The sequence below is a fragment of the Thalassophryne amazonica genome, chromosome 14 (genome assembly GCF_902500255.1).
Source record: "Thalassophryne amazonica chromosome 14, fThaAma1.1, whole genome shotgun sequence".
NCBI lineage: Eukaryota > Metazoa > Chordata > Actinopteri > Batrachoidiformes > Batrachoididae > Thalassophryne > Thalassophryne amazonica.
In genome coordinates this window covers 36,242,661-36,266,301 of record NC_047116.1, presented here as the reverse complement: position 1 = coordinate 36,266,301, position 23,641 = coordinate 36,242,661, and the positions used below count along the sequence as shown (strand labels likewise).

General features: G+C 39.4%; 1 protein-coding gene across 6 annotated transcripts in view; it reads right to left on the bottom strand.

Moving 5' to 3' along the window:
• Window positions 1-23,641, bottom strand: part of dip2a (disco-interacting protein 2 homolog A) — a 254,093-nt gene that overhangs the window by 90,526 nt on the left and 139,926 nt on the right. For all 6 annotated transcript variants that reach the window (XM_034185907.1, XM_034185908.1, XM_034185909.1 and 3 more), the window contains exon 2: window positions 7,869-7,940. In XM_034185907.1, the coding sequence (XP_034041798.1) occupies window positions 7,869-7,940 (72 nt within the window). The remainder of the gene's footprint in view (window positions 1-7,868; window positions 7,941-23,641) is intronic.

Below are 23,641 nucleotides of genomic sequence, written 5' to 3'. Positions count from 1 at the left end.
TGCATTGTGAACCCACTTATGAACGGTGCACCTTGAGTGTTGCACTCTTTGCATTAAAAACAACAACAAAAAAGATAGCGCTGAACTTTTGACATACATTTTGCTAATCAAATATGGGTTGCGTGCAAATGGCTTCTGGTGGAAGAGAGGGGCATAACTCACAATTCATCCTCTGTGAAAAATCTCTATTATAATAGCCAAATGGCCTCTGTGTGCATGTATGTGTGCATGTGTACGGCTTTGATCATGGAGAAATTGGGGAGAGGTGACATTTGCCATTTGGTATGCTTATGTATTTTGGCTCAAGGATGAACGCTGCAAAAATGTATAGTTGATAGGACTAATATTTTTGGAGAAACTAGCAATATTAGCTGACAACAGTGAAGAATGGATATTGTGCTGCAATGCGCCATAGGTGTTCGGGGTTTTAAATGCTATTGTGGTTCATGTTAATTTAACAGTGTTATTGATTTGGTGTGTTTTTGTAGTTCAATTGGTTTAGTCAGTTTAGTTAAGTGTCATGTTGCCATTACCATGAGTGACAAGTGTAGTGCATTTAATGTCTTCCCGCTACCATCTCTGTTTGTGGGTGTGTAAAACAAAACGCACCTGCAGCAGGAAAAAACACTGAGGGGTTTGCTTTAACATGCCACAAATTAAAGGATTTTCCAAGGTCATTTTCAAAAATCAGGAGCTTTATGTGGCTTCATGTCCGTCTGTGAACTGGACTGAAATGAACAGGTCTGACTTTATATTTTTCCGTGTGTGAATGAAACAGTCATTCTGCATAAGGACTGCAGCTTTCAGGCAATGAGTGGCCAACATTAATGGATGCATGAGTAAATTACAAGAAATGTCTAACAACAATCACAGAACTTACCTACAACTTATGTCCAGCATGTGCAGGAAGTGGGAGTAACACGCTGGCACTCATTTAAAATTTTCAGCATGCCCACAATTTTTTGAGGAGCTCAGCTTATCAGGACGTACATCAACAAGCTTCAACGTGCATTAACTTGCTCTTAACTTACAAAAAACTTACCCTTAACTTATTGGACCTATGCTAGCATTTTTTAATACGGTCGGCATATGCTGGCTAAATTGTCAAGGTGTGACAGGGCCTTAAGTTTAATGTAAGTACATAATATCATTGTACATACTTCAAAAATCCATGGATAACACAAGAAAGTGATAACACTTTCCATTGTAGTCCATTTAAAAATCAAATGACAAAATAGAAGTAATAATAAAATAAAGTTGTAATAATAATAATAATAATACTGATGACAATAATAATAATAATGTTAATAATAACAATAGTGTGTATATGCTAACAAGAACCTAAACAATTTATAAATACATTAAGAGAGTAAGTTGACATAAAAAACTATGTCGTTAATAGGAAATAATAGGCTTGATTGCTTCTTCTAAAAACTGGTGAGGTCTAAGGTTCCAAAAACATTCTGGACTCACGCCATTCCAACTCATTATAGAAGCTTTGCACAATTTATTACCACCCTTGAAAAATGTCAGCTATCTATTTTATAAACAATACCCAATCTAGAGGCCATGGATCCCCATGGGCAATGCGCTAGTGTATACTTTAATAACAAGACATTTCTTTATCCTGTTGGAGGTGTCGACTATATCCAAAGTAACTTATGACGCCAAAGCCTGTCTTGTTTTGCTCTGTACCTTTTACTTCTACTACCCTGGGTATCTAACTAAAAGAACACACAATTTAACCATGTGAGCAGTCACGGGAGAGAGAGAGAGAGAGAGAGAGAGAGAGAGAGAGAGAGAGAGAGAGAGAGAAACAGCACATCAGAGAGAATGAGATGATCCACCCAAGCTAAATAAGCTAAATAACAGGCCTGCTAAGTCCAGCAGAAAGCCATATGTGAGTGAACCACACCAGCCTCTGATTTCCACTGAGACTTGGTGTTCTGAGAGCAGGCCAAACCAAAAACTGCCATCTACTCCGGTCTGAGGACAGAGGAGCATAAAACTCACAGACAGCGACTCCTCTCTGGGAGTCCCCGCAAACCACGGCAACCTCAGCCTGAGGATGCTGTGGACTGACTGACTGACTTGAACTAAAAATAAACTTAACAGTCATATAAATCCATGGACCCAAGCTTGGGCACAGATCACAGCAAATACAAACTGACAAGGAGTGCAGCTGAAAAACTTCACACCTCCCTGTTTTTAAAGCAAAACAGTGGAGGACACAAACAAATGTAAACACATAGCAATAAGTAAAAAAAAATGTCCCTGAAAATAATCAGCATTTTATAAGACTGGGTAACATTACTCCATTACCACCAATATCTTAAGCGTTTCAACTGAATACAAACACAAAGGCACTCATTGTACATATACCTCTACCAATTGAATAAATACACTGCAAAAAAAGGAGTGTCTAAAAACAAGATAAAAACACAAAATCTGAGGGAAATTATCTTGCTGCATGGACAGATAATTACACTTGACAAGATGTCTTGAATTTTTTTTTTTTTTTTTTTTGCTAAGGGCTATCCAGTCCCTGTACGACCGCAGCAGGAGCTTGGTTTGCATTTCCGGTAGTAAGAGTATATTTTACTCAGCAAAATTTACTGTGTAGCAAAGAAAATCCTTTCTCACAAAGAAAATGCGATAATTGTAAACACTGTTGATGAGCTTGTAAAGTAGGAAAGATATCAAAGGCCACCCTTTCTCACAATTAAAAAGATAAATATTTGATGATAAGACATGAACGTTAGACAAGATATCAAAGATAACCCTTTTTAAACAAAGACAGATGGGTCATTCCACATAAAATCAACATATTTCAAAAACATCTCCCTAGTTCATGGTCTCAGTTTTGCTTCATTTTCACGTATTTTGTAGTTTATGGGCCCAATATGAGAAATCCCAAATATCTGGGTCATACTAAAAGCAGGTTACATCCCAAGTACTTACAGATTGCATGTAGACAATGTACACATTCATGACAATACTGATGGAATAAATGTCTTCTAACAATCACAAAACACTGACATTGACAGACTGTAAGTTTCCACCGGAATGTCAGGGCAGGAAACAGTGAAAAGCATTTTTAATTCTTGTCTCATCATTTGTGGAGACAGAATAATTGTGACCCAGTCCAGTAGTAGGAGCACTGATGCTGACAAGAATGTGCTACACTGGTAGTTAGCACATACAGTAGCGTTCAAAATAATAGTAGTGCTATGTGACTAAAAAGATTAATCCAGGTTTTGAGTATAGTTCTTATTGTTACATGGGAAACAAGGTACCAGTAGATTCAGTAGATTCTCACAAATCCAACAAGACCAAGCATTCATGATATGCACACTCTTAAGGCTATGAAGCTGGGCTATTAGTAAAAAAAAAAAGTAGAAAAGGAGGTGTTCACAATAATAGTAGTGTGGCATTCAGTCAGTGAGTTCGCCAATTTTGTGGAACAAACAGGTGTGAATCAGGTGTCCCCTATTTAAGGATGAAGCCAGCACCTGTTGAACATGCTTTTCTCTTTGAAAGCCTGAGGAAAATGGGACATTCAAGACATTGTACAGAAGAACAGCGTAGTTTGATTAAAACGTTGATTGGAGAGGGGAAAACTTATACGCAAGTGCAAAAAATGATAGGTTGTTAATCTACAATGATCTCCAATGCTTTAAAATGGAAAAAAAAAAAAAAAAACAGAGACGCGTGGAAGAAAATGGAAAACAACCATCAAAATGGATAGAAGAATAACCAGAATGGCAAAGGCTCACCCACTGATCAGCTCCAGGATGATCAAAGACAGTCTGGAGTTACCTGTAAGTGCTGTGACAGTTAGAAGACGCCTGTGTGAAGCTAATTTATTTGCAAGAATCCCTGCAAAGTCAGTCTGTTAAATAAAACACGTGCAGAAGAGGTTACAATTTGCCAAAGAACACATCAATTGGCCTAAAGAGAAATGGAGGAATATTTTGTGGACTGATGAGAGTAAAATTGTTCTTTTTGGGTCCAAGGGCCAAAGACAGTTTGTGAGATGACCCCCAAACTCTGAATTCAAGCCACAGTTCACAGTGCAAGCATCATGATATGGGCATGTTTCTCCTACTATGGTGTTGGGCCTATATATCGCATACCAGGTATCATGGATCAGTTTGGATATGTCAAAATACTTGAAGAGTTCGTCATGTTGCCTTATGCTGAAGAGGACATGCCCTTGAAATGGGTGTTTCAACAAGACAATGACCCCAAGCACACTAGTAAACCAGCAAAATCTTGGTTCCAAACCAACACAATTAATGCCTCGCAAATCATGAAAAAGTGTGGTTATACAACTAAATACTAGTTTAGTGATTCACAGGATTGCTAAAAAAGCAGTTTGAACATAACAGTTTTGAGTTTGTAGCATCAACAGCAGATGCTACTATTATTGTGAACACCCCCTTTTCTACTTTTTTTTTTTACTAATAGCCCAATTTCATAGCTTTAAGAGTGTGCATATCATGAATGCTTGGTCTTGTTGGATTTGTAAGAATCTACTGGATCACTGGTACCTTGTTTCCCATGTAACAAAACACAAATATACTCAAAACCTGGATTAATCTTTTTAGTCACATAGCACTACTATTATTCTGAACACTACTGTACCTTTCTGTCATCTCTTCTGCTTTACTGTGTGGATGCATGAAATAAAATCTGCACATCATCATTTGTCTAATATAATGATAATCTGAGATGATATTTTTAAAGAAAGAAATACTGATTTGAAAAGGAAAATAAAGCACAATTCAGACCAAGGCCAAGGAGGCACTTGTTGATTTTATATGGACATACAAAAAGAAGCACTCTGATGAGGTCATATGGGGAGGAATGGGAGACAAGATATCAAAGGCAAACCATTTTTGACCAAATAGAAAGAGATAAAAGTCAATATTTTGATCTAAATAAATCAACATCTCCAAGAAAATTCCTTGACCTCAGCAGCACCCCCTTACAATAGTTCACTGAAACGTATAATATCTTTTGAGTTAGTTTGTACTCAGACAGAGCTTATCACATAACCTCTGATCCTCCTCTGGAAGTGGGCCAACGTTGGACCTCATCCCACTCTCCAACTGTCAGAGGTAATAATCAAAGATCTGTAAATTACATTTTAAACATGACTTTTATCCTCCCTGTAATGTGTCTATGATATCTTCATCTTTCTAAACTTCATACATAAAAAAAGCTGACATCTGTTTATGTTTTGACATAAAATGATAACAGGATCATTGATTCTTTCTTTGTAACAATTCCTAAAGTTAAAGAGTTAATTAGGGGTTTGAATCACTGCAATGTCAGACCTGTTGGTGCTCTTTTAGTTCTCTGCTGTTTGTTACTGAGCGATGCTTTACCAAGTGGTTCCACCAGGCAGGTCCATATGATGTGTGCAGCTCACAGTTTTTCACATTTCAGATGGTGCAGCAGCATTCCAAAAGAGCAGAATCTTCTAGAAGTAGAGCATTTATTTATTTGTTGATTTTGTCATTTTGCCTTGATTTGACTTGAATATTCACTATCTAAGTGGTCAAAGTATTTCAAGATGGGCAGATCTGTGGTATTTGTGTCATGTGTGACTGAGATGAGGGATTGGCAGGGGAACTCAAAAACATTCTTATATACAAAAGGAGAGCCCTGCACAAAACGTGTGGGAACTGCTGCTCTAAAACTAATACACTGCTCATGCTGATACCTATCAATTATACACACTACGCATCACAGAAGACCAACAACTGAAATTTTGTGGGGATTGGATAACAGATCTATTACAGATACCATATTTTCCAGTGTATAAGTTGCATGTTGTTTTTGTACTAGTTTGGGAGGTCCTGTGACTTATACCTTAGTCACCCCACGGCTCTGGAATGCCCTTCCAGAGACCCTGAGGGCCCTGAGGGCTGAGGGAGTGTGGGGGCATTTAAAAAAGACCTCAAGACATTTTTATTTAAAAGGGCCTTTTAAAATGTTAAAAATGTTAAAATGTTTAAAATGTTATGATTTTATCTGTGTGGTTATGTTTTATGAATATATTTTATTGTTCTTGACCCTGTATATTGTTTGTTTTTAGTCTCTGCTCTGTAGCACTTTGAGAGTCCATGGAATGTAAAGTGCGTTACAAATAAAATGTATTATTATTATTATTATACCTAGGGCTGGGTATCAATCAAAAATTTTCGATACCGATACCAATTCCGATACCGGTTCTTGAACGATACTTTTTTGATACCAATTTTATAAGCTCAATTCTAACAAAAAGAAAATTACATTACACATAGTACAAATCTTGAGTTTTACTTTTCAGCTTTGGTAATTTTTCTCTCCAAGCAGTTTTCTTACAGAAAAAAATAAACAACAAATAATTTTCAGTGCAAAAGAACACTTGAAAACACTGTAGCTTTTGTCAAAAGCATTGCCTTTCAGACATTTTGGCAGGAATGTCTCTCCCTACCTCTGAGCTGAGCTCAGCCGGCTGCTGCACATCAGTGCAGGACGTCTCATTTTGGGAGGAAAAACCGTTTTGATTGATTGCAGTTGTTTGTATTACAACACTTGGAAAGAGGTGTCATTTGATTTAAAAGGCAATTCGCTTTGAAGTTATTAATTGCAACCAGAGTCTATCTTTCTAACATGATGGCAGAGAGTGGCACAGCATTTGGTGCTTTGAGAACTGAACAGAGGACGATTCTCGTTTCTTTTTCGAAACAAGACAGGAGTCCCAGTGAGTGACTTTAATCTGCGCAAAAGTGACTCATGACTGGCATATTTTAATGGCTCTGAGAGGGGTTAAGAAGCAGATTTGCCGCTTTTGAAAGGCAGCGAAGCAAAGAATTGAAGCAGCAGGTCGGAACAGTGCTTCACTGCTTCAAGCTTCAAAGTGATGCACGTTGTTGGTACTCTCAGATGAAGCGGAGTCTGGTGGTGGAGATTTTGAATCAGGCTGCTTGTGCTCTGTCACGTCCGCAGGTGGACTTGAATGCTGAGAGGAAGACGGCTGCGGACCACTCTTCTTGCACATGATTAACCTCTGGGTACCGCAACTTGGCACCGAAAGACGAGGCATGTTTTGAAACTTGGTACTACCGAAGCATTTCTGTCGGTGCCACAAAAGAACTGAAGTTCGGTACCCAGCTCTACTTATACTCCGGTTCAACTTATAAACAGAAAAAAAAAAAAAAAAAAATCACACATTTGTTATAATTATAATGCCCATTTATACAGGACTTCACCAGGAATCAAAGAATTAAAAATAAATTCTACAGTAAAAGAATAAATGCCAATAACAAAACATATAGTACAACAATGGACAAAAATCCCAAATTAAAGAGTTCATAATACAGAAAAAAGGTGTGACTTATACTCCACTGTGACCTATACGCCAGAAAAACAGTAAGTCTCATCAGCAGCTCCCTTGTTTTTCGCCCGGAGTTGCCACAGCACATCTACCGTGGACCTGCATGCTAATTTGGCACAAGTTTTACGCCAGATGCCCTTCCTGATGCAACTCTACATTACATGGAGAAATTTGGCAGGGATTTGAACTGGGAACCTTCAGCACTGAAACAAAGCGCAGTAACCACTTGGCCACAACCCCTGCCATGACTTATATGCCAGAAAATACAGTAAATATACATTTGGACAGGGGTGATGTTGATGAAACTGCTGTAATCTAAGAGACATGTTGAGGTAGGACCTCTCCAAGTGCCCCAGTCTAGTTAATATTCTGTTTGTCCCTGCAAGGGCATTATACTCTGTGCTATGCTAATAGGGAGCTAGTGTCAAGGTAAAGCCATTTACAAGCAGCACGTTTGCAGCAGGCCTGTGTGGCTTACCTTGTATCTGTGGGATGTACGGTGCCAATAGCTTGCCTCGTTTCTTCTCATAGCCCTTCTGAGTGATGTCTCCTGAACAGATAGTCACAGAAATAAAGAGGAACAGACAGAGAGAAAAAGAGAGAGTGAGGGGGGAGCAGAGAGATGACTCATTAGCTCAGCCGTCCTCTGATGTTGTGTGTCTGTGTGAGTGCATGCACAAATGCCTCAGGATCACACTGCCTGGCAGACTACGGTGGCACAATAGGGCACCAGATGAGGGTTGGGCAGATGACCAGCTCTCTGTCTCTGTCACACAAAGACAGGAGGTAGCACCACAATTGTGAATACACAAACATAAAAAAAGTGCACACAACAGATATAACAGTGCAGAGAATGGTCAGTGTAAGAAGCATTCTGGTGTGTTTGAAACATTCAACCTTCTGGATTTTGATGATATGCAAAAATGCTGCTGATGTCATGTCTGAACCTGATCTGCCTCATTTGTCTCCCCACACATAATTAAGAGACTGTCTGCAAAGAAAGATCAAGTTGTATGTTATTTCACAGTCCAAGAAAAATGTAGAATTCCACAAGACATGCATTCCATAGCCAGACTGTCAAGTAGAATAAGTGGAGACACATCAAAGGAGAATTAGATTGATAAAGGGAGGGAAGAGGATGGGGCTAAAAGGGTGTTTACATTACTGCAGAAAAGCATATTTTGCACCTGCTTCTCCTATTACTGTGTGTGGGGTTGGAAAGAACCCACAGATTTGCATTTAGAGTTTGCACAACTTGAAATATGCTAACATTTGTCATTGCAACCACTGGCTGTAGGGATAGGATGAGGGGATCTACCCTTCCAAGAGTCATAATCATAAGCATCTTCTGTCACTTGCATCTTTCTGACATGCACTTTTTCCCTGCATCCCCCTTTTTTTACTATGCTTGCGGGTTTTTTTTTTTTTAATTTCTGAGCTGCAGTAAACTATTGGTTAGATCTGTCTGAGGGCACAGTTCTGTTGAGGCCACTTCCCACAACACACACACACACACACACACACACACACACACACACACACACACACACACACGCATGCACACACACACTTACGAGTGAACAGTTTGGATCAGAGAGTAGTTGTGAACCAAAAAGAACTTTAGTGACACGTCTTAACCGTCTACAAATCCTTAAAACTGTTTTACAAACGTTTGCAGAAAAATAAATTCGCTAAGAGATTCTGAACGTTAAAAATTTATTTGCAACAGGAAATACTGTTGCAACCCTACAAACTGTTTGAACACTGTTTTGCAGCCTGTTACGAACTCAGACAAAACCCAAAATTCACTACGTTCGTCAGCATTCGCTGCTCCGTGAGATATGAGCGTTAGGCTTTCTTGAGAAAGATCCTTAATCCCTAATCCCAGCAGAGCACCTTATATGGCAGCAACCTGACACCAGTGTGCAAGCAAATGGGTGAATGTGAGGCATCATTGTAGAGTGCTTTCAGCATTTGCATCAGACGGAAAGTGTGACAGAAATGCAGTTTCTTTATATTCTGTGTGAAATGAGTGTTCATAAGGTACAGTACACACTAATGTGAGTGATGTTTAACTTTGTTAAAGTGACCAATTCTCAAATGGTAACTATGTGAGTATAACATTTTCCACCACCATGCAAAGACACAAATATTACATGCAGCAAGGCATACAGGGCAATTTAACCCTGTCATTATTTGTACAGTCCACATCAGAATTATTGGCACTTCTACACTGTAAATCCAAATTTTAAAGTATGTTCAAACATAAATGCAAATGAAACAGTTGTACATAGTCAGAATGGAGGGTGGGCGGTGCACCAGATATAAATAACTGGCTATAAAATCATTTTCACATGAAGACATAAGTTCACGGTCATGGAAATTGTTAAACTGTGACAGTGTTGTGTAAACCAGTGGATGTTTGCACTGCAGGCTTATTTAAGCCTTAATCATTGTTAATTAAACATAGCCACGGAATCGGTAAAATGTTAAACTATACAAATCTTTGATTTGTAAAGTTTTTCTTCCAGATTTTAACTTTGAAGGAGCAGATTTGAAAACAAAAAGAGCTCGGAACAAACTCTTAGTTAAAAAAGATAGTTATGAAATAGGCAAAAAAAAACAAAAACAAAACAGTAATACCATGATATAATTGCATCATAATCCAAAAAGTGAAAAACGCTGTGATAATTTTAAGTCAAATTGCCCATCTCATCTCATCTTCAACCACTTTTCTGGGTTTGGGTCGCAGGGGCAACAGCTCCAGCAGGGGAATTCATATCTTAAAAATAAGATAATCTTTAGCAAAAAACCCTTAAAATAAGATTTGAATTCTTATTATTTATCTAGGTACTACAATTGATGCCTTGATGCAAGACTAAAGACTAGCAAAAAAAAACCCCATAAAATAAGAGTTTTATTCTTTTTAGTTAGCTATCTTTTTGAATTGATGGCTTAATGGAAGACTAAAGCTGTGAACCCCAAACTGGGAGGATAAAAAAGTAAGGCCTATGTGGGCTCTGAGGCAAATTGGTACAGGTGCTCGTCTCCAGATTCGGCAGCATGAAGCAGATGAGAGTCTACCCCTGGATGAGAACCCAGTCCAACACAGGTTACTTGCACAGCCATAGCCGGTGTCGCAGACCAAACGGTCCGCCCCTAAAAATCGGTCCACCTTTTGCATCTGCGCATGCGTCATTTTGGACCACAGCAGCACGTCTGAGACAGAGTCTCTTCACCCAAAGCAATCAAAGGGATTAATGGGATTTTTAACCATCAAATGATAAAGGTAAAACCTCTTAAATCATTCTAAAGTCAGTTTTAAGTAGAAACAAGGCCATTTTAAGCAGAAACAAGGCAAAATTCTGTGACGCTTTGAAATGTCCGACGTGCAGTGAACACATCAGCTAGCAGCTCGTTCAGCCGCGGCGCTCTGATCGCTTCGCCGCCTTTTATGATGAAATAATGCTGAATTTATGTGGAAATGACTGTTGTACTAAAGCTTCAGATATCTGTCGCTGAGATAGATGATGACTAGTGTGCAGTTTGAAGCAGAAACGAGGTGATAATCTGTGAACCGCGTCATCGGGGGGACCAACTTTCAAGGGGATCGTTCGGTCTGTGACACCGGCACTCAAGCTTCCCTCTACAAGGGTAAAAGGATCTCCATCGTCCCTTACTTCACCCCTATGGTGGCCAAGAAATGGGCCGCCTTTGCTGCGGTGAAGAGGAAGCTCAATTTCTACCCGAACATCAAGTTTGGTCTTCTCTAGCCAGCGATACTACGCATTATTTTACCCAATGGACAGACCCACAAGTTTGAAGATTCAGCATCACCACTGGTCTTGATTGAAAAAAATATTAAAAAGGGAGTCACTCCTGTTTCTGTTTAGCAATTATGCTAATTCGCTAGTTGGCTGCTGTCTGCCATTAGGAATACACTTATTATTCAGCCTTGGAGTTAGGTGCTTAATTACACACAGAGGAAGGCCACGACCAATCAAATTAAACAAACGGGCAATTGGTACAGAAATGTCACAAAACATCAAACTCATTGGAGGTGTCAACAAAAAGGCAAATACTACAATGGCTTCACAAAATGCAACAAATGGGAGGTGTCAAAGACTCATCCGGCAAACTCAAAGCAGAATGGTGCAGCACTTAATGTGATACAAATAAACAGACAAGCTACACGTGTGAAGTGCAATAGATGTATGGGAGAACAGGTAACAAGACACGCCTACAAACACACACAGAAACTGACAAACACAATATTTCACAAACCTCAAAAGAGCCCTGGGAGTGAGCAGAACCAAAAGCATCTCAAACTAAACAAAAACGAAATACAAAAACCAAAGAAGGGGAAACCACATGACTAAGACGTGGACACAGAACTGAACATGACAATTAACATAAGGACACAGAAAGGGGCCAGACCACAACACTTGGTGCTTTTGTTTTGATAAGGTGACCCATGTTTGACTGTTTTAATGTGACTTTGATTTAATATTGTTTTTTTTCCCCTTAGACGCTGGTTGCTGTGACTACTTGAATATATATTACCTCAAACATTTCAACTATAGCACTGCCGAGGACACTTTGGATTATGCAACACTACAAGTCTTTGGTGCTTTTCTTTAACTATTTAGCAAGACTTTTGTTCACACTTTTTCATGACTAATTATTAGTACCTTTATTATTGTGCAGTTATACTGAGTAAATATTTGTCACAATTCCAATGCCCATGTAGCTGTAAGTTGTTGACTGTCCAATATTAGATTAGTTCTAGAATTATAATAGGCGTGAAAGGTGGCCCCCTTATTACTGGAAATGTTTAATGAGTCGTTTGAGTCTAGCCACCTCCCTCAAACTCTTAATCCAGCCTCTATATCGCTCATCCTAAAAAAAAGGGCAAAGATCTTATTGCCTGCACTTCCTACCGCCCAATAACTCTGTTGAATGTTGACTATAAATTGTTATCAAAGTTATTGGCGTTGCCCTTGGAATATATCCTCCCGTGTATTATTTCCTCAGACCATACAGGGTTCATTCGAAATAGACACTCCTTTTAATCTTAGACACCTATTCAACACGCTGTATAATGTTTCCCCCTCTAATACACAAGAAGCCATAATATCGCTGGATACTGAAAAGGCGTACAATAGAAATGAGTGGAAATACCTTTTTTACACCTTAGGGAAATTTGGTTTTGGGAACTGTTTTATTGAATTTGGATCAGTGCTCTTTTCAACTCCACAGGCCTCTGTTAGAACAAATAACATCCTATCAGAATACTCTTGTCTTTATCGCTCTATGAGACAAGGCTGACCTTTAAGTCCTTTATTGTTTGCAATCGCTATTGAACCTCTCTCAACAGCCCTTCGATCTAACCCTCGCATTACAGCCATACTTAGGAACAATGTAGAGCTTAAGGTGTCTATGTGGATGACCTTCTGGTATACATCTCCAAACTGCCTGTCTCAGTCCCTGCTGTCCTTGCCACTACAAGAATTTGGTCAAATATCGGGATTGAAATTGAAGTTAAACAAGAGTAGAGCTGCAGCTATAGATTATTTTAGTAATCGAGTGTTCTATCGATTATTCTGGCAATTAATTAAGTAATTAGAAAAATTAATTTAATTTCATTAATTTACTTAAGCTTAATTTAACAATAATACCTGACAGAAAAAATAAGTCAGGTTAATGAACAATCAATTCAACTCCTCTTAAAATAAACATTTTTATTGACAGACTTTGGTGGCCTAACTTAATTGGTAACTGCTTCTTTAAAGAAAGAAAAGGAGTCCATTTAATATTCTGGATTCATTTTAAAGATGACAAAAAAGATGATCAAAAAACTTAAAACATATTGCCATATTAGGCCTGAAAGAAGTTTCTGTTGGAAATATTTTAGACATAGCATTAGCAGGTTAGGTGAATTGGAAACTTTATCATTGTCCAGATGTCCCTTGTAAAAGAGATCTTGATCTCAATGGGACTAACCTGGTTAAATAAAGATTACATTAAAGTGGGAGGGGGAAGTGTTGGCTTTTGAGAGGGCTGAGTACTGCTATAATAGACTGATGCAGAAGGTGGCAGTAATGCAACAATAAGGATGCTGGCTGTCATTAAACTCCACAGAAGAAGAGAGGGTACGTTTGGATTATGTCACAGAAGCGCATTTTAAGGTTGGAGCGCAGTTCTGCATTCACAAAATGCCCTAAGAAACCACAAAGAAATGCATAAAAGTACTTACTTTACTCATATTTGTTGTCAGTCTGGCTAACTCGTCGGACTCTGACCCACTGATTGGGCAGCTAATCTCGTTTCCACAGCAAAGCATGTGCGAGGGTGTGTTTGTTTAATATCATGGGACCATGTTTCTGCATTCACAAAATGCCTAAAAAAAAACCCCACAAAAAGTGCATAAAAGTACTTACTTTATTCATTTGTTGTCAGTCTGGCTAAATAGTCAGAGTAATCTCATTTACTCAGCAGAGCGAGACAAAAACAAACATGTTTTCGTCATGGTAAGCGGTCAGAGCTGTTATCTCCAACCACCATCAGCTCTGGTGCTGTAGCATGTAGTGAATTAAACGAAGCCTTGAGGCAAAAAATTTTGCCTCGAAGCATTTTAGTAATCGAATTACTCAAATTATTCAAGGAATAATTTCAGACCTAAACAACCGTGATATTTCCCATCAACTCAGCTACCAAGAATTATGCTTTACGCAATTTCCCTTTTAAAGTTTCCAACAATAGTGGCACAGTGGCTTAGTGGATAGCACTAGTGCCTCACAGCAAGAAGGTAGTGGGATCGCTTCCCACTCTTTCTGTGTGGAGTTTGCATGTTCTCCCCATGTCTGTGTGGGTTTCCTCCCACAATCAAAAACATGCTTATTTAGGGTCCTTTCTCTGCCCCTGATCAAGGCAGCATCTCTACATCTGGACTTGGTCCCCAGGGTGCCAGACTGTGGCTGCTAGTGGTTGGAATGTGTCTAACTGCAATTAAGATGGGTTAAATGCAGAGGACAAATTTCGTTGAATGTATATATGTACAATGACAATAAAGTCTCCATTCTATTCTACATATCTTGGTGTTCAAGTCACACACAAATTTGAAGACCTCTGCAAAGCTAACTTTGTCCCCTTGTTGACCCGAATCCGGGATGATTTTGAACGCTGGTCTCTGCTTAATCTACCTTTAATTGCACGTCAGTGCTGTCAAAATTAATGCTCTCCCTCAGTTTTCATACCTGTTTAAATGTATACCACTTTTCCTCCCTCAAACCTTCTTCCGTAAAGTGGATAGCCTGATCCTGGAGTTTATTTGGAATAAGGAGGTCCCTAGACTGCATAACCAATGCTTGCACAGGCCTAAGCCGCTTGGAGGACTGGCTTTACCAAATTTCAGGTTCTACTCCTGGGCCACCAATATTAGGATTCTTAAATTTTGGCTTCAGCATGAGGCCTCTGATCCTTCTCCGGCGTGGCTGACTATTAGTCCAGCGACTTTAAAGGCTTTAGTTTACTCACCTATCCATTCTTTCACTTCTTCTTTTACCACGAATTTAGACTGTCAAAACTTCACTTAAGATCTGGGTTCAGCTTAAGTGCTTTTTTAAACTACATTCATTTTCTATTTATGCACCATTAGCAGCTAATCAAGCTTTTCCTCCCTCCTTAGTGGATAGTGCTTTCTCAATGTGGGCAAATCTTGTTATCAGTAATTTTAAGGATTTATACATCGATAATGTCAATCCCCAAAGAACATTTTTAAAGATATTTACAGTTTGTAGTCTTGTTCATGACACATTTCCCATGTTCCTTAATTTACCTACTCTACTGACTCTTTTTTCAGCTGGCTTTCTGACACCGCTTACAAATCTGAAAGGCTCAATTTAGCATATTTACATTCAAACTAATCTCTTATGACCAAAGCCACTGAACTCTATAAATTTACTTTGGGAGGAAGATCTAGGAGTGGTTATATCTGAAGAAGACTGGACAGAGATTGTAAAACGTGTACACAAATCCTGTTTTGCGCAAAACAAAGAATTAAATACTTTTGTGAAAATACTTTTCAGTTTATTAAAAGAACAGACTCTGTCTCATCCCTGACTGAAGCATCTGGAGGAGTTGCTTCAAGTAGCAATATTGTGCTTGTTGTGAGGTGGGTCACATACAGGTGTCTGAAGGGTGGCATCTGTTGCTATGTCATCTATAACCTGTTGACTGATGTTTGCTTTTTTATTTTCTCTTTTGCTGTTGTGTTCATTTTTTGATAGGTTGCTTGGGTATGCAGCAGTGGCAGCTGCTGGTCTTTCAACGAGGGGAAGCTCATTGATATAAAATTTGTTAATTTATTTATACGTAAATTCTTCTCTCTGTTCCTTTTCAAGAAAATGCTTTGTGACCCTATTGTACCAAGTAGGAGTCTTTTCCAGGGACTTGACCAGTGTCCTCTCAATAGACATCTTAACCTTGCACATGCACTTGCATGTTCACTGGTCTTTTCATGCGTTTTATATGCCTGGTCAAAGGTAGACAGATCCCCCAAAACCCAATTTCGACCAGACAAGACATCCCTGAGATGGTTTCATCAAGAGTCAGGCCATCAGTACATTTTCTTTCTCACAGCACTTCCAGTCAGCCAGCTAACTTTGTCATACCAAGACAGATGAAAAGACCTGTTACTTTTCCATACTTTATGCACCAAATCAATCTTGGGTGTTGCTCTGCTATTTAACTCTAGGCATTGCCAAAATCAAATTGACAAAATTAGCAATGACAGCCATTGTGTGTGGACCTTGCCAGCTGGCTAGTTCACGCCAACCTAACCAACAGTATGAATGACTGATAGAACGAAGCAACGATTCAGAGACAATATTGTAGCAGGCAATTGGGTTACTGTAGCAAGAACTCAGACTGAGAAATGGTCTCAGTTTGATGGCTTCTCCCATGCCCCATACACCACACGGTACAGAGAACACATCCTTTAATGTTCAACAGATTAACCTTGTAGGCATGCTGATGGAAGGTCTTTAACTGTGCTAACACTCACACTCATGATGCAGCGAGACAAATACTTCAGGTTACAATGGCAACTCAGAAGATTACATAAAAGAGATAAAGAACACTAACAGCAATGAATGTAAACCACATAACATGCGAAAAATGCCATTAACTGGTAGTTTTACCAGCAAACGTGCTACACAGTGCATGCTGGAAAAATCCCAACTTCCTCTAGCCCAATACACTACATTATGTTAAACTGAAACAAGGAAATACTATGAGTATGTTTTATTTACAGTGTAAGAAGTGAACAATGGAAATGGTCAAGTAATTTCACCAAGCAAATATCAAGAAATGGGATGCAGTTTGTCTTTCGACTTCAAATCCCTGATGGTGTATATCTCACAATAGCTGTCAATCAAAATGAGATTCAGCCTTTCGACCGAGCATCTAATCATCATGCAAGCTCAGCGTCCAGGCCAGCCCACAGTTCCATTCACCCCCAGAGACTCTGAACATCCAGGGGCGGGACACAAACGTGGCATTTATCCAATAAGTGTTGTGTTTCAAGGCAATGAAAAAAACTGTTCCACGCAGTCCCTTTGAAGTGAACGGACACTCAGCTTTTAGGGGCAAATGCATTGACCACAGACCGATTTCTTCAAATCTATGGCAATGATGCTACGGGAATGTATAATATGAATAGGATATGAAGTTAACAAAATCGAGTCAGTCGATTTATGATAAGTAGCTGATTCTGAACGAACCTGTCTTCGAGATGACGCATTTGTAGTCAGTAAAATGTTAACACAACCATACATATTTGACCATTTGATTTTTTGCCCTTTTAGGGGAAGCTGAACTTCCCTTGCAGTCTTAAGCCTTGGTCCCACCAAATAATAAAGTCATGAATAATGAGCCACGTAGGGATTTGTCAGTGATTATTCGAATAATGATCCAGGTATAAATCTATAACGTATCCATTATGAAGAAGCCTCTATGTGCCTTTAAATACCTCGCATGTGCCAGGTATCAGCCTCTAATGAGCCCCGTCCAGCCTTGAATGGCTCGTTTCACTGCATATGATCCACGTCAAGCCACATATGATCCATGTAACACCATGTAACGTGATGTTGGTGCACGTTTAGGTATGGGTTTGGTCCAAACCTCCAGCCCTCCAACACCTGGCCCCTTTAAAGTGTGGGTTTTCAATTCACAGCATCCATTCAAGATGTTGTCACATTTTTTAAACACAGTCCAAAAAAAAAAAAAGACACTCCTGCACAGTCCCGCCGGTGTGCACATCATCCATGTGCCAGGCTGCAGTTCACCTGTGTTCCAGGGTCATTAAATGCAGCAGTTCTGCATGTGCACCCAGCTCTCGGTGACCCCCCCCAAAAAAAGACACCTCAATGAGGTGGCCACTTTAATTATATACACCCGCAACTGTGTGGATCACTGCCCCACAAAAACATGACACAACACAAAACAAAACACATCCATAACCAGACCAGCTAGAAAGGAACCACAGGTTCCCAGACAGTCGCCTCTGGGCTTCTTCTCGCTGCCTTTATTTATTCTGCGGCTTACAGTCATTTTGACAGCGGTGATCCAACTTTTAACTTTGTGTTCATCTGTCATTGACTGCAAAATCACTCTTTTGCGCACTCCCTTTCTGCGTTCCTGGGCAGTTGCCTCTGCACTTCTTCTCGTTGGCTTTATTTCTTCTGCGGCTTTACAGTCATTTTGACACCTTGATCCAACTTTTAACTTTGTGTTCATCTGTTATTGTCTGCAAAATCGCTCTTTTGCACGCTCGCATTCTGCATAAATGTTCGTCTTGAGTCCGAGTGATTGCGTCAGTACACACACAGCGAACCTCATCTAATCCATTATAACAAGATCTATCATAAACATACTTTTACAGCTGCTTATAAAGAAGGAATGAACATGCAACTGTTTTACCAAACCATGACAATATAAACATTACAAATAATTACTTACTAGGCTGTTCCAAATATGTTCTCCACCTCACAGAACACACAAGAGAAGGAAAAAAAAAGAGTTGTGGTGGAACAGTCCTCTGTGATTCCAGAAACAATTACAGGTGTTTTCAACATCTAAACTCTGACAGAAAATGATTAATCCGCTACAAAATAATTATTTTATATACAGTGTCCAGTGCACAAAGCAGGTGGGATTGTCACTATGAAGTGCGCAAGAGGGCAGAGCCAAAATAGCCTGTACAGAATAGTCTGTCCTCATACCCGCTTGGATAATGGGCTTTTAACAGTCTCATCCTCACCACAACCATGCCTCTAAAATTCTTGTTTGTCCTCGTAGTACCTTGTACACAAACTGCCCACGCTGGTGTTGATAAACTTTGAGCTTCTTGAAATTAGCACCACACTCAGAGATGAGCCTTGTTAGCCGAATATTCTGCCTCTAATAGCCACTACTTTCCCACGATTGTTGAACAACTCGACTTGTACAAAAAAAAAAAACATGCTAAGTGGCTCATTATACATCCTTCATTATTTGGTGGGACCCAATAAACAAAGTTAGAAAAAAAATCTCCTCTTTGAATTGATGCAATTTCTTAATCACACCAAGCCCTGTTCTCTTTTGCAAATGTATTTTACTGTCTCTTTAAAAGAAAAGAAGCTTAAGCTGCACACTGGCTGCGATAATGCTGCCTATCTTTTTTAAAACTCCTTTTATGCAGTTGTCTTTGATTGTGTAGCTTTCCTCAGAAGGAGCAAGTTAAACAGTGTTAAATGAAGGCAGGTGTTGTTCGTCCTGCTGGTGGCAGCGCTGACCGCTGCTCCTGACTCACCACTAACAGCTGAATGGCTGCTCTGTCAAAAGTCCAGGAGAGCTGAAGTCTGGCAACAATACAGCACTGTCCACAGAGCAGGCCGCCTGACCTGACACTGACTCCTGGTGATATGTGTCTGTGTTTTTTTTTTTTTTTTTTTTTTTGTGCATCTCCCAGTGTGTGTCTGCATGCGTGCCTGAGTGTGCACATCGCAGCAGTGAACCAGACTGAAAACAACAGACTGCTATTCTCTTCTGAATTCTATATCGTGGCCTCAGTGGCCTTGAGCCTCACATCGATCCATCAAGTTATGTCTGTGAGGAACAAAGGTTTTGATGTTATAGAAGAAACGTCTTCACCATTAAATATGGATGGACTCAATATTTAAAGTTATAAAAAGATTGTTACCCACATATTCAAACCAAAGGAAAGAAATGCTTATACTGTAGCTCTGTTTGCACGTGTGTACACATTTTAACAGACACACTTCATTTTCCCATTCTGCCTGCTGTTCGATGTTCAAGTGCCTTCCAAAATACAGAATTGCTGGATTTAAAAGGTCAATATGCAGCCTGCCACCTTGGGAATAACAGGGAGAGGATTGCAGACCAGACTGGTAGAGACAGACAGAACCCGTGGGGGTGGGGGGGTGGTGCTGAGCACACATAGTGTCTATAAAAGTGCAACATCTCCTGAGCTTTTATATGTCTACTAGTTCATGATCTCTCTCTCTCTCTCTCTCTCGAAAAAAAAATGTTGTCCGTGCACTTGCTTCCACAACAGAAGGTTCCCAGATCAAGACCACCTGTACCCATAGTTGCATTAGGAAAGGCATCTGGTGTAAAACTGGTGCCAAATCAATATGGACACACAAACAGGGCCAAAGGGAACTGACCTTTTTCCATCAATCCGAAAAGTGGAAAAATGTCAGTGCAGCATAATCAAAATTAAGACAAATCTAAAACAAAATAAAGGCAAAAGTGTGTGTGTTTGTGTGCTAGATTGACATGGGGTTCCACCAATGACAGAGTGGAAGGCGTGGGTTTTTTTTTCTCTGCTCTCCTGCCCCGAGATGGAACTCTCAGTACAGTTGAATGAGGAAATCAGCGCAGTTGAATGAGGAAATGTGAGACTGTTTACTGTGGCTTTCTGCAAATACGTGCACCAAATATGAACATAAAATTTACAAAAAAAAAAGACATTGCAGAAATTATAAATCATAATTCAGGTTATAGTAGGCCTATTAACATACTTTAAAAACTCATATAAAGCTTGAAGCATTGAAACGCATTGAAACAGAGACTGAGTCTGGTGAATTTAATGGGATAATTGCTTAATTCAGTCATGTGACTTTTACATGGCCAAATTCAGTCAGACAACTCTAGAGGGTTAATCTACCAAGATGGAGATGGAGCGTGTGACCGAAGCACTGACTGCAGCCTTTTCCAGTAGTTCAGAGTCACTGAGGAAGATACGATGACATCATCAACAAGCATTACCGCGATTGGTCGGTGGAGTCTAAAGCCCTACCGTCAGCCAAATTTATACCGTGAAATGGTTATATTGTATATATCGCCCATCCCTATTGTGAACCCACTTATGTAAGGCATGTCTTGAGCGTTGCACGGTTTACATAAAGAAATACAGAGCACTGGACTTTAAGCATAGTTTTTGCACTGTATTACACAGACTATTAACATATTTTTATTTAATGTTAATCATATCTTAAAATGCATTTTTTAAACAAATATAAAAGCAACTTGATTTCATTCACTTAGCCTGGAAAAAGAGTCTGTTGCTCTATAAAAAAGCCCTCCGTAAAGCTAGGACATCTTTCTACTCATCACTAATTGAAGAAAATAAGAACAACCCCAGGTTTCTTTTCAGCACTGTAGCCAGGCTGACAAAGAGTCAGAGCTCTATTGAGCTGAGTATTCCATTAACTTTAACTAGTAATGACTTCATGACTTTCTTTGCTAACAAAATTTTAGCTATTAGAGAAAAAATTACTCATAACCATCCCAAAGACGTATCGTTATCTTTGGCTGCTTTCAGTAATGCCGGTATTTGGTTAGACTCTTTCTCTCCGATTGTTCTGTCTGAGTTATTTTCATTAGTTACTTCATCCAAACCATCAACATGTTTATTAGACCCCATTCCTACCAGGCTGCTCAAGGAAGCCCTACCATTATTTAATGCTTCGATCTTAAATATGATCAATCTATCTTTGTTAGTTGGCTATGTACCACAGGCTTTTAAGGTGGCAGTAATTAAACCATTACTTAAAAAGCCATTACTTGACCCAGCTATCTTAGCTAATTATAGGCCAATCTCCAACCTTCCTTTTCTCTCAAAAATTCTTGAAAGGGTAGTTGTAAAACAGCTAACTGATCATCTGCAGAGGAATGGTCTATTTGAAGAGTTTCAGTCAGGTTTTAGAATTCATCATAGTACAGAAACAGCATTAGTGAAGGTTACAAATGATCTTCTTATGGCTTCGGACAGTGGACTCATCTCTGTGCTTGTTCTGTTAGACCTCAGTGCTGCTTTTGATACAGTTGACCATAAAATTTTATTACAGAGATTAGAGCATGCCATAGGTATTAAAGGCACTGCGCTGCAGTGGTTTGAATCATATTTGTCTAATAGATTACAATTTGTTCATGTAAATGGGGAATCTTCTTCACAGACTAAAGTTAATTATGGAGTTCCACAAGGTTCTGTGCTAGGACCAATTTTATTCACTTTATACATGCTTCCCTTAGGCAGTATTATTAGACGGTATTGCTTAAATTTTCATTGTTACGCAGATGATACCCAGCTTTATCTATCCATGAAGCCAGAGGACACACACCAGTTAGCTAAACTGCAGGATTGTCTTACAGACATAAAGACATGGATGACCTCTAATTTCCTGCTTTTAAACTCAGATAAAACTGAAGTTATTGTACTTGGCCCCACAAATCTTAGAAACATGGTGTCTAACCAGATCCTTACTCTGGATGGCATTACCCTGACCTCTAGTAATACTGTGAGAAATCTTGGAGTCATTTTTGATCAGGATATGTCATTCAAAGCGCATATTAAACAAATATGTAGGACTGCTTTTTTGCATTTACGCAATATCTCTAAAATTAGAAAGGTCTTGTCTCAGAGTGATGCTGAAAAACTAATTCATGCATTTATTTCCTCTAGGCTGGACTATTGTAATTCATTATTATCAGGTTGTCCTAAAAGTTCCCTAAAAAGCCTTCAGTTAATTTAAAATGCTGCAGCTAGAGTACTAACGGGGGCTAGAAGGAGAGAGCATATCTCACCCATATTGGCCTCTCTTCATTGGCTTCCTGTTAATTCTAGAATAGAATTTAAAATTCTCCTTCTTACTTATAAGGTTTTGAATAATCAGGTCCCATCTTATCTTAGGGACCTCGTAGTACCATATCACCCCAATAGAGCGCTTCGCTCTCAGACTGCAGGCTTACTTGTAGTTCCTAGGGTTTGTAAGAGTAGAATGGGAGGCAGAGCCTTCAGCTTTCAGGCTCCTCTCCTGTGGAACCAGCTCCCAATTCAGATCAGGGAGACAGACACCCTCTCTACTTTTAAGATTAGGCTTAAAACTTTCCTTTTTGCTAAAGCTTATAGTTAGGGCTGGATCAGGTGACCCTGAACCATCCCTTAGTTATGCTGCTATAGACGTAGACTGCTGGGGGGTTCCCATGATGCACTGTTTCTTTCTCTTTTTGCTCTGTATGCACCACTCTGCATTTAATCATTAGTGATCGATCTCTGCTCCCCTCCACAGCATGTCTTTTTCCTGGTTCTCTCCCTCAGCCCCAACCAGTCCCAGCAGAAGACTGCCCCTCCCTGAGCCTGGTTCTGCTGGAGGTTTCTTCCTGTTAAAAGGGAGTTTTGCCTTCCCACTGTAGCCAAGTGCTTGCTCACAGGGGGTCGTTTTGACCGTTGGGGTTTTACATAATTATTGTATGGCCTTGCCTTGCAATATAAAGTGCCTTGGGGCAACTGTTTGTTGTGATTTGGCGCTATATAAAAAAATTGATTGATTGATTGATTGATTATTCATTTGTTGTGATGTTATAAAAATAAGAACATACCAGAGAAAAAGAGGAGAAGGATTTTTATAGGCACTTCATACTAGTGTAAGAGGAATCACGGTAAGCTGAAGAGAAAAGCCTTCATTTGACCTTCTTCACCCCAGCGTACTAACTACAGACTGAGCCATGTAATTTTCTCTATCACACATCAGAAAAATTCATCCAGAATGCACTGCGTTATCAACATCAGTTTTTATTTTTATTATTTTGTAGTCAGCCAAATTTCTAGGCCCATTCTTTACAGTGTTTGACATCTATATTTTATTTCTCTATGACCATGGAATGCTTACCTCTCAAAAAGATATT